The sequence below is a fragment of the Lontra canadensis genome, unplaced genomic scaffold, assembly GCF_010015895.1.
Source record: "Lontra canadensis isolate GAN:19392208 unplaced genomic scaffold, GSC_riverotter_1.0 scaffold168, whole genome shotgun sequence".
Lineage (NCBI taxonomy): Eukaryota > Metazoa > Chordata > Mammalia > Carnivora > Mustelidae > Lontra > Lontra canadensis.
The window spans coordinates 2,222,420-2,233,244 of NW_022631162.1; the positions used below are offsets into that span (position 1 = coordinate 2,222,420).

Below are 10,825 nucleotides of genomic sequence, written 5' to 3' on the forward strand. Positions count from 1 at the left end.
CCCCAGGCCGAAATCTGGGTTGAGAAGTCAAGAATTCAGACCTACTGGACGGGAGAGGGGAGGACACCTGTGTACATGCAGAGGCCCAGAGATCGTACCTCGCAGATGCGCTTCTGCTGCTCCAGAGTCTCTTTGGGCAGCTTCTTCCTCTCTATCTCCATGGACAGACCCACGATGTACTCACGGCAGATGGTGATGAGCTGCTGGGCCTGCAGAGGGGGGAGAAGCAAGGTCACGGCGCAGAGGCAAGGCTGCGGGTGAGCCCAGGACTAGAACAAGCGGCTGCGCCTCCTACCTCCGCAATCTCCTGTTTGTTGTCCACCACGAGAAGAGGCACGCTGAGCAAAATGGAGCGGAACTTCTCCACAGCCTCCTCAAACTTGCCCACTGTGGTGAGCTGGTAGCAGAGCTGCAGCCGCTGGATGAGGTCATTCAGCTTCAGGCCCACGGCCGGCACACCGTTCCTCAGCCCTGCATCCTTCCTGTGAGCGAGGAGAAGCAGGAAGAAGACAGGATAACCGGGACTCAACGGGGGAAGCAGGAGGGGGAACCGCACACAGGTGTATAAACCAAGCCACATGGAGCATCAAGCCGAAGTTCTCTTCCTACTAGGAAACCTCAGCTCTGGGACGGAGTTAACTGTCCCCAGGCGACCATCGGAAGTACCTACCCCAAGCTGGAAGAGAGCAGAAGTCAGGCGCAGGGGGCCTTACCAGTTGCGATTAGGATAGCCATACATGGAGGGCAGGCAGGGCAGGGCCTGGTAGGTGGTACGGCCGCGGGCAAAGGTCTGCAGGAACAGCTGCTTGTAAGGGCCAAACTGGGTGACCCCCACTTGGTCGTGAAGAAGCTGGAATACAGGAGGAAAGCAACACAAAAACTGACTCCTGAGAAACGAGCTGACCCTGGGCAAGGTGCTTACTAGCTGCTCCGCGCTTGTTTCCTCATCTGTAAATTACACTTCTTACAGGACCCACCGCTTTCAGTAACACCTATAAAGCACTTAGGACGGTGCCTGACACGCTGTCGACAGAGGAAAGGTTTGTGGCTGCTGCATCTGTAGCTACTGTCCGCGTAATGCATGGTTCAGTGTTTCACACACCTGTTCGTGAGGGGTGCTGACTTCACTGACGCGAGCCCGAGAACACACTACGCATGGGGGAAGGTGTCTGGTGGAATCTGCCTGAAGAGATTACTGAGCCAAACGGAAAGCAAGAGGAAGGCCTCGGGAGGCAAGTCTCCTTAGGCCAGAGGAGGGTTTCCAAGATAAAGACACACCTTTGCCCTTGTGGGCAGGTTCATTTCCATTTGGTTAAGAGGAGTCAGCCACCTCCCTGAGGACCCTGAGCGAGGTCCCCAAGAGCCCACAAGGAGAGCCAGCGTTGCTCTAAGACTTACCCGCATGGCTGTTTCAAAAGAGCCCGCCAGGATGTGATCGGCTGGAAGCTGAGAGTTATTGCACCAGATCTACCAAGAAACAGAAAACCCCAGCCAAGTGACTCTTCGCCCTTTCTCCTCCTGGACTACTCCACTCCGCATCACAGCAGAAGAGCACAGTCTCCACACGTTAGTGCGGCACGGCCAGCTCAGACCAGCCACGCCCACGCGGCGGTGCTTCCCGGCGTACCTGAGTCGGGCTGGTTCCCTTGGTGGGGGGCACAAAGAACCCGTCCTCGGCGCCCCCAGCGGCTCCAGGGGCTATATCCTAGGAGGAAAACAGGTCAGTCATTTTGTAAGCCGTTCAAGCACTTGCCCTGGTAAGTCTGAACACTGCCCTTTACCCGGTTCCCGGATTCCACTGGGGAGGAATGGGGACGGTTGTGGGAGAAGACCTTCAAAACAGGAGCAGCTCCGCCAGTAACAAAAACCAAAAGCTCCAATTCAGACAACAAAGCCTGCTGCCTTTTCATAAGCTGCTATGGGCACAACCTGATTATCTCCTTCTTTCAAATGGAGACAGGCATCAGACCAGGAGGGTCTAGACCCCCTGCCTTTTGAGAACCTCAGGACAGGCCGGGGGCGGTAAGGATGGCAGCTGGCACAGGAAGAAGCAGAGGGAGCCTTCTAAGGGTGAGAACCCCACGCACCAGCTCAGGAGGGAGCTCCAGGTCCTCTTCGACATCCCAGCCGCCTCCTTCTTCCTGTCCCTTGCCAAGACCATCGTCCCCCAGACCTTCTGCAGCCTCCACAAACCCGTCTGTAAGGAAAATCCAGGCTCAAAGTGGATTTGCAGAGTGACACAATCTTAGCCCAAAGAAAGCATAATGCTAGGATCTTTGTGGGTCCCACGGTCTGGAACCCTGCAGGGCCGGCCCACAACCCAGCCCCCACCCAGGCAACCATCCTGCCAGGACAGTCCGAGATGTGTGCTCTTACCTTCGTCCAGCTGCAGCTCCGCATCCTCTCCCCAGCCCTCGGTGCCAACAGTGTCGATGTCAATGTCGGCGGCCAACGCGCCCCCCTTGCCTGCACAGAGAGAAGGAACAAAAGGAGCTCGGTGTGGTTGGCAAGTCTGAGATCTGCCCTTTCTGCGGGCAAGCTGCGGCCTCGCAAAAGCAGGTGCCAAGGCTCCGTCCACTTAAAGTTCCTGTTTGTTTGTTTTTATAGTATATCTGCTATGCTAACTTGCAGTAGGTTTCAAAGAGAGGGAATGAAAGGGAGATAGAAAGGCCTTCCTGCTACTAAAATCTGTCTCTTCAAGCATTTTCTTAGAAGATTTTATTTATTTGAAAGCGAGAGAGACGTGTGTGAGCTCGAACACGTAAGGGGGAGAGACAGAGGGAGAGAGAGAAGCAGACTCCCCCTTGAGCATGGAGCCCAATGTGGGGCTCGATCCTGAGACTCCAGCAGCATAATCCGAGCCAAAGGCAGACACGCAACTGACTGAGCCATCCGGGCGCCCCTCTTAAACCACTGTTTACTTAGCAATTCTGAAGAGTTTCCTGCTGAGAGCTCTGCTAAGCTACCACCACCACAGTGTGTACAGGGCACGGGGACAAAGGGCAAGAGAGAGATGGAGGAACCAGCAGGGCTGGGACCAAGATGCTCGGGGGAGTATCTAAGCTCTCAGCCAAGAAAAACAAGCCAGGAGACACAGCCAAGAAAACCAGAGCAGGGCACACGTCTGCATGCAGCCCTGGTGCCGTAAGACCGTACGTCATGAACAATGAAATACTGAGCAAGACTGCACATGTACATATGGAAAAGCCAAGGAAACGCACCCAAGTGTTCACAGCGGCTGTCGAAGGCCCGGATTACGACACAACTTTCTTTTCTCCCCCTATTTTCCAAATTCTCATCATCTCATCATGTTTTTATTGAATTTTTGAAAGCATGTACCGTAGCTCCAACTGGCGTCTCCGTGCTCCATGATGCTCACGGAGAAGAAAGGACGAAGAAGCTGAGGAACTCTGTGGGACGGCTCCTCACAAAACAAACAACAACAAAACCACTACGGAGGGGCGGGCACTTACCCTTGCTGGCAATGGAGCCTTCAAAGAAGCCTTTGGACACAGTCAGCAAGGGCCAGTTGGTGTCCAACGGCATGATGGGCGCCGGGGGCTGCAGCAGCTTGGCATTAGGGTCAACGTCCGGGATCTGAAGAGTGGAAGGAGGTGAAAAGCAAACAGCTGTCAGGAAGGGAAGGTTACGCACCTCCTCTGATCTCCTCTGCTTCTCTGCCTCTCCTGGGAGCCAGGTGGGAGAGGAACATCTCTAGATTTACACTGTCCCCAGGTCTCAGAGTTCATCCTGTAACCAGACACTCAGGTAAGCAAAGACTCACGGTCTCCTTCTCTGGGTCAAATGTCTCCTTCAGGCTCTCAGCCTCTTCATCTAAGCCATGAGTAGCAGCTGTGAGGTAGGCCAGTGACTCTGCAGAGGAGACAGACACCGTGGCAGACAGCCTCCCAGACGTCCCCCAGCATCCCCTGCCTCCTGAGATTCAAGGCTGTGCAAAATCCGCCCCCACACCCGCACCTGCCGTGCGGACGGGACTTGGTGACGCACTTTTAATGAACGAGACATGGCAGAAGGGATGGGCTGTTACTTCTGAGATTAGGATACAAAGACCATGGCCTCCACTTGGAGGCCATCGCCTGCTCTGAGGGAACCCAGCCGCCACGCTGTGAGGTGCCCTGAAGAGACACCCACACAAAACGGACACTGCCCAGCCAGCAGCCCACAAGGCCCTGAGGACCGCCGGCAGCCCTGCAGAGTGTGGGAGGAGAGCCTCCCCCACTCACGCCTTGAGATAGCTGCAGTCTTGGCCGACACCCTGATCGCAGACTCCTGAGAGACACTGAGCCAGAGGCATTCAGCTAAGCAGCGCTGCAAACTGAGGTAAGCGGCATTTGTTGTTTTAAAAGACTCAGCTTCGGGATGATTTGCTCCACAGCAGTAAGCAACTAACACAGCTGCTTATCCTTAAGTTCTCTCATCAGTGCTGACAAGAATCTTGGAATCTTCCCCGACTCCTCTCCTCACGTCACACATCCAGCGCTTCAATAAGTCACGATTCCACCCTCACAACACACGGCAAGTCTGACCCTGTTACTGTTTAGCTCCTCCGCCCAAACCACGTCTCACACCTTTCTTGTTTCCTAGTGTACCTCAAATGCTAGTCCTGTGCTTGGTACACAGTGGGCCCTCAGAAAATGCCCCTGAGGGGCGCCTGGGTGGCTCAGGGGGTTAAAGCCTCTGCCTTTGTCTCAGGTCATGATCTCAGGGTCCTGGGATCAAGCCCCACATCGGGCTCTCTGCTCAGCAGGGAGCCTGCTTCCTCCTCTCTCTCTGCTGCCTCCCTGCCTACTTGTGATCTCAGTCAAATAAATAAATAAAATCTTTAAAAAAATAAATAAAAAAAACAAAAAAATAAAACAAAATAAATCAATAAGTAAATGAGTGACACCTGCTGGCTTGAAGTGAAAGACAAACTCTAATGGCATCGGACCAAGCGTCTTTACTAGGGTCTCTGCTTCGGGACGCGCTACGACTGCCCGGCCCCTCCATGACTATTAACTGTCTTCCTCGGAGCGCTTGGCCAGACCGAATACTCTGGCTGTACCCCCACCAGGCTCTGGAGAACGTCTTCTGAGCATGACGGGAGCACGCTGTCTCCTCTGGAGAAACTCACAACAAAGGGAAATACCTCACCCCTACGCGTGGGTAATTCGCCACCCAGAGAAAATACAGTCCAAGCCCCAAGAGAGCCGGGGAGTCCCACATGCTCACTTACTCTGCCCGCAGTTCTTCAGGATCCGGACCCGCTCGGACACGTCGCCCAGGTAGAGGGCATTCTGATAATGGCCACTCATGTCCTTTCGGATCTCAGCTGCAGAAGTCGAAAAGAGACACTGAGTTAGGTCTTTTCTTGTAAGTTCTTGCTCTCCTCTGTTTGCTTTCCTTCCCTGCCAAGGACGGCTCTTCCCATCCTTGGTTTCTGGGAACTCACCAATCTTCATCATCTTGCGAAGCTTCTCTAGGTTGCCAGTGATAAGGTACAAGAAAGAAAGTCTGTCGAAGTTTTTGGTGCGCTGATAACACATTTCCACAATCTGGTGGTTCCCTTGTAGCAAAGCCACTTCTCCTAGCTTCTCCCAGCAGTTCTTGTCATCCAGCGCTTTGGCTGCTTCCAGAGCAATCTAAAAAAAGTCCCCAGGGTCAGAGTTAACAGGTTGGAAGACACTGTGACTCAAAACCGGGGACTTCAGTCGAAGTATCCGCCTCCACAGAAATCTCCCCCAGACTCCACTTGTAATCACCGCTAGCTTTCAGTCTAATTCTACTGAAAATCCTATCACCAGAGTCCCTTTCGTTCCATGGAAACAATCATATCACATTCTCCTCCTCCTCAGAAGTTCACTTTTATGGTGCGCCTGGGTGGCTCAGTGGGTTAAAGCCTCTGCCTTTGTCTCAGGTCATGATCCCAGCTCCTGGGATCAAGCCCCAAGTCAGGCTCTCTGCTCAGCAGGGAGCCTGCTTCCTCCTCCTCTCTCTGCCTGCCTCTCTGCCTGCTTGTGATCTCTGTCAAATAAAATCTTAAAAAAAAAAATTCACTTTTATGACAAAATCATCTCCAACCATTTGCTGACTCTGTAGGGCCAATTCTTACTTAGCTACCTTTCCTGCTACTTGCTAAGTCTGAAGATCTTCAGGGGCTTTAGGAAAGACAAAAGAAATAACAAAAGAAAGAAATTCAGAACTAGAAAGTCAATTCACCTAAGCCCTCTCCTCATTTAAAAATAATTCCTGTACCCTGTAGGTCCCAGTACCTTTTAAGATTTGATTTAATTTTTAAGTAGGTTCCACACCCAGTGGAGGGGCTTGAACTCACGACCCTGAGAACCAGACCTGAGCTGAGATCAAGAGTCAGAGGCCGACCGAGCTGGTAGGCACCCCTTTAGATCCCAACATTTCACAAGTGCTTCTTCATCTAATCAACAAGTAAAAAGTGAAGTAAATAATGAGACTTTTCAGATTCCATGTGATGCTGCTCCAATTCTAGAAGTTAATGAATCCAGAATGACCGAGAGTGACAACAGTAGCAATGCTACGGCAGAAGCAGAGACAGGAAGTAGCAGAGATGGGCAAACAGCAATAGGAAGACAGCTCTATCTAACAGCTAGAAAAATCTCCAATTCCATCATACTCGCTGAAGAAGCAAGCCCAGGATGACATCCTCACAATGCGACCTTAACCCTCTCACCTTCTCTGCAATGACACGGGGCTCATGACCACGTCTCCCTCACCTCAATGTTTCCACACTCAAGTGCCAGACTAAAGCGAGTCTTCTCGTCCTTGACGAAATGCAGAGCCACTTCCGGGTAGCCCTTCTTCTGGAGGTAAGCGATGATGGACTGGCCGACTAGCTTGGCATTCCTTACCATGTGCAGCACCTAGACATTCGGGGTGGGGGAGGGCAGGACGGAGAGGTCACTCGGAAGGAAAAACGAGTGCTGACCCACTCACATCCCTACTGTGCATTCTTGTTTCATACCTCGTCGTATTTTCTGTTGATCAAAGCCAGTTTGAACTTGAACTCCGTGGGATCAATGGTGAGCACCCGCGGACGACACTCCCGGTCCAGGCAATACACGTTGTTGCCCTTCACCCGCGTGACGTAGATGGGTAAATCCAGAGTCCGGATGATCCCATAGTCCCTGCAAATGGAGGAGTTAGGAGGTACCACTTTCACCCAGTGACGGGGGGAACCTGGCCTGTGAGGACCTGGAACAGGCTTAGGACACCACTTTTTCTCTTCTCACTGCTCTTTGGCCAAGGGCCGTCTGCACAATAGTACAGATGGGAAGCGACTCAAAAGAGAGCAGAACTAAATGCCACACTACTTCTTCTGTACGACGCAGGAAAACATAGGGTACATGGTGTGATCTTTCCTCATAAGCTACGGCTCTGAGAGCCAACACACATGGCTATAGGAACCAGGCCTGCGCGTTAAATCTTAAGTTCTGCTACAGGCACTGGGCCAGTTAAACCCTTCCCTGCAGCTACAGGTAAAAGGAGGAGAGTGGGGGATGCGAAGTTCTGACACACACAGAGATGACAAAAAGCAAAAAATAGTTTGAACTGAATGAAAACTAAAAATTTAGAAAACTTATGGGCACAGCTGACACAATACTTGATGGATAATCCAGGATGCTACATGCACACACTGTATTAGAAGAAACACTGAAAACTAATGCGTTCTATGTACATATATTAGAAAATTAATAAATCTAAAAAACAAAAATGTAGTAAAAATCAATAAGCACCCAAGTCAAAACTTTTATCCTTTTAAAAGCTAAATCAAAGAACATACTTAAGGAAAAAAATGAAATCAATCATAAAATTAAGAAACAGAAAACAAAAATATAACACAGAAGTTCATCGGTCAATAAAGGCAAAAGCTAAATAAAACGGAGAAGCCTCTCATGAGGCTAATGGGGACAAAAAGACCAACTGCAGGAAGAGGAATGGAAAAGGGGCTGCTATGCTAACTCCCGCAGGATGGGGGCAGGCATAAACTTTTTTTTAAATGATCAAATGCCAAGAAAAGTAAACTTTATCAAACTGACTAAAAAGAAATAGAAAATCCCTACAGTCCCATAACTGTTACACAAGATAAACTAAATCATAAAAAAAATCCTTCTCTAAAAAAAAGCCCCAGGCCTGGATGACTTCACCGGCAAATTCTACCCAACATTTCAGGAAAAATTAAACCGAATCTTATTACAAATTCATTGAGAGAACAGAGGAAGGTGTATTACTTTCCTCAACACCAAAATATGACAAGGACAGAAAGAAAAAGAAAGTCATGGGCCAATCTCACTTACACACAAATGCAAAAATCCTGAGCAAAATACTAGCAAACTGAAACTAGCAATATCAGAAATGGGTAAAACATCATGACCAAGTTCGATTTGTAACAGGAATACAATGTTGGTCTACCATTTTTTTAAAATTTTATTTACTTATATGACAGAGAGAGAGAGAGAGAAAGAGACAGACGCCACACGTACGCATGCACACAAGCAGAGGAAGTGGGAGAGGGAGAAGCAGGATCCCCACTGAGCAGGCAGCCCGATGTGGGGCTCAATCCCAGGACTCTAGGATCACAACCCAAGCCAAAGCCAGATGCTCAACCGACTAAGCCACTCAGATGCCCGCTGGTCTTTTTTTAAGAACCAATTTAATTCACCAATCAATAAAAAGAGAAAATCCTACAATTACCTCAGTATATGCAGGAAAAGTATCTAATAAAATTTAATATTCATCTGGAGATACAGCAAGGAAATTCCTTAATAAATAAAAGCTATCTCTAAAGAAGTCTACGACAAACTTCCATAATGCCCATACACTGAAAGCTTGATCTTTTTCTTTTTTTTTTTTTAAAGATTTATTTATTTATTTATTTGACAGACAGAAATCACAAGTAGACAGAGAGGCAGACAGAGAGAGAGAGGAGGAAGCAGGCTTCCTGCTGAGCAGAGAGCCCAATGCGGGGCTCGATCCCAGGACCCTGAGATCATGACCTGAGCTGAAGGCAGAGGCTTTAACCCACTGAGCCACCCAGGCGCCCCGCTTGATCTTTTTCTTAAAGATTTTATTTATTCACTTACTTGAGAGCGAGAAGGAGAGAGAGTGAGTGCAAGCAGGGGAGGGGCAGAGGGAATCTTAAGCAGAATCACAAGCAGACTCCACACTGAGTGCGGAGCCCGATGTGGGCTCAATCTCACAACCCCAAGGTCACGACCCAAGCTGAAACCATGAGTCAGATGCTTAACAAACTGAGCCACCCAGGCGCCCCAAAGCTCGCTCTTTAAATTGGAACAAGACAAAAAGTTTGCTATCACCTGTTTATTCAACACTGTGCTGGGGACCCTGGTCAGGGAAAGCAAAACACATGAAAGTAGAAGTACTGGAAAAGAAGAAACAAACCATTATTACCCACAGATGCTATGATTGTTTGTGGGGGGGAAAAAAAAAGACAAATTACTAAAAATAATATAAATCTAGCAAGGACTCTGAGATAAAACCAATTTAAAAACTGCATTTTTAAATACCATAAAAAATAAGAGAATTAAATTTTTAAATGGATACTATCGACTTACAAATTGCATTGAAAACTACCAAGGGCCTAAGAATAAGGAAAAGCAAGATCTCTATGAAGAAAATTATAAACTTTACCGAAAGAGGTTTTAGAGCATCTAAATAAATGAAGAGTCACTACATCATGTTCACAGATCAGGAAATTTAATATTGTAAAGATGTCAATTAGGCCCCAAATGACAAACAGATCCAATGCAATCCCACCCAAAATGGCAAAAGTGTTTTGATTATTGGTTTTATTTTGCATGGAATTTCACAAGTTCATTGTTTTTTTTTTTTTTTTTTGAAGATTTTATTTATTTAAGAAAGAGAGAGAGAGACAGCACAAGCAGGGGGAGGGGCAGAGAGCGAAGCAGGCTCCCCGCTGAGCAGGGAGCCCCATGCGGAACTCGATTCCAGGACCCCAGGACCATGACCTGAGTCAAAAGCAGATGCTTAACCCTCTGAGCCACCCAGGTGCCCAGCTGATTCTAACATACTTTTTCAAGGCAAAAAAAATTTGAAAATTTGCCTTTTCAAGGCAAAGGTAATTAGAAAATAGCCTAATAACTTAAAAAATTAAAGTGGGAAGGATTTGGGGATGCTTTAGCAGATGCGGAAACTCCTAGAGCTGTAATACTTTGAGAGAGAATGAGATCAGAGATCAACACACCTATCACAGGAAATAGGTCCTTGCATTTTTGGAAACGTGATTCATATGTGACAGAGATGACACGGCTGAATGAGGGGGTAGAGACGGATCTTTCCAGTAAATGACACTGGCGCCGCCGAGTGGCCGTAAGGAAAACTGAGAGACTGAGCTCCCGGTACCCCATACCACACACAAACACCAACTTCAGGTGGACCACAGTCCTAGGTATGGAAAACAGGATTCTGAAGTTCCTGTAAGAGACTATGAAATGGTGCCTTCATAACCTTGGAGTCGACTGAGATTTCTTAGAGAAGATACCAAACCCAACACCCATAAAATGTTTAAGATTCATAAATCCAACTATATTAACGTAAGAACATCTGTTCATTAAAGGGTATCATGAAGAGAATCAGAAGATAAGCTAGAGAAGGGAAGAGACATTAAGATTTGCAACACGTAGCCCTGACAAAGGATGCACTCGCAAATATACGAAGAACTCCTAAAATTAACAAAGATAACTCATTTTAAAAATGGATAAAAGTCTCTCTCTGCCTGCCTCTCTGTCTACTTGTGATCTCTGTCGAATAA

General features: G+C 48.4%; 1 protein-coding gene across 3 annotated transcripts in view; it reads right to left on the reverse strand.

Annotated features, from left to right (window-relative positions):
• Positions 1-10,825, reverse strand: part of COPA (COPI coat complex subunit alpha) — a 45,606-nt gene that overhangs the window by 2,205 nt on the left and 32,576 nt on the right. For all 3 annotated transcript variants that reach the window (XM_032845667.1, XM_032845668.1, XM_032845669.1), the window contains exons 18-30: positions 6,998-7,160; positions 6,750-6,896; positions 5,453-5,642; positions 5,237-5,332; positions 3,785-3,873; positions 3,474-3,597; positions 2,377-2,466; positions 2,088-2,197; positions 1,628-1,705; positions 1,399-1,467; positions 714-850; positions 296-482; positions 99-209 (exon numbers count right to left, since the gene is read on the reverse strand). In XM_032845667.1, coding sequence (XP_032701558.1) covers positions 99-209; positions 296-482; positions 714-850; positions 1,399-1,467; positions 1,628-1,705; positions 2,088-2,197; positions 2,377-2,466; positions 3,474-3,597; positions 3,785-3,873; positions 5,237-5,332; positions 5,453-5,642; positions 6,750-6,896; positions 6,998-7,160 — 1,591 coding nt within the window. The remainder of the gene's footprint in view (positions 1-98; positions 210-295; positions 483-713; positions 851-1,398; positions 1,468-1,627; positions 1,706-2,087; positions 2,198-2,376; positions 2,467-3,473; positions 3,598-3,784; positions 3,874-5,236; positions 5,333-5,452; positions 5,643-6,749; positions 6,897-6,997; positions 7,161-10,825) is intronic.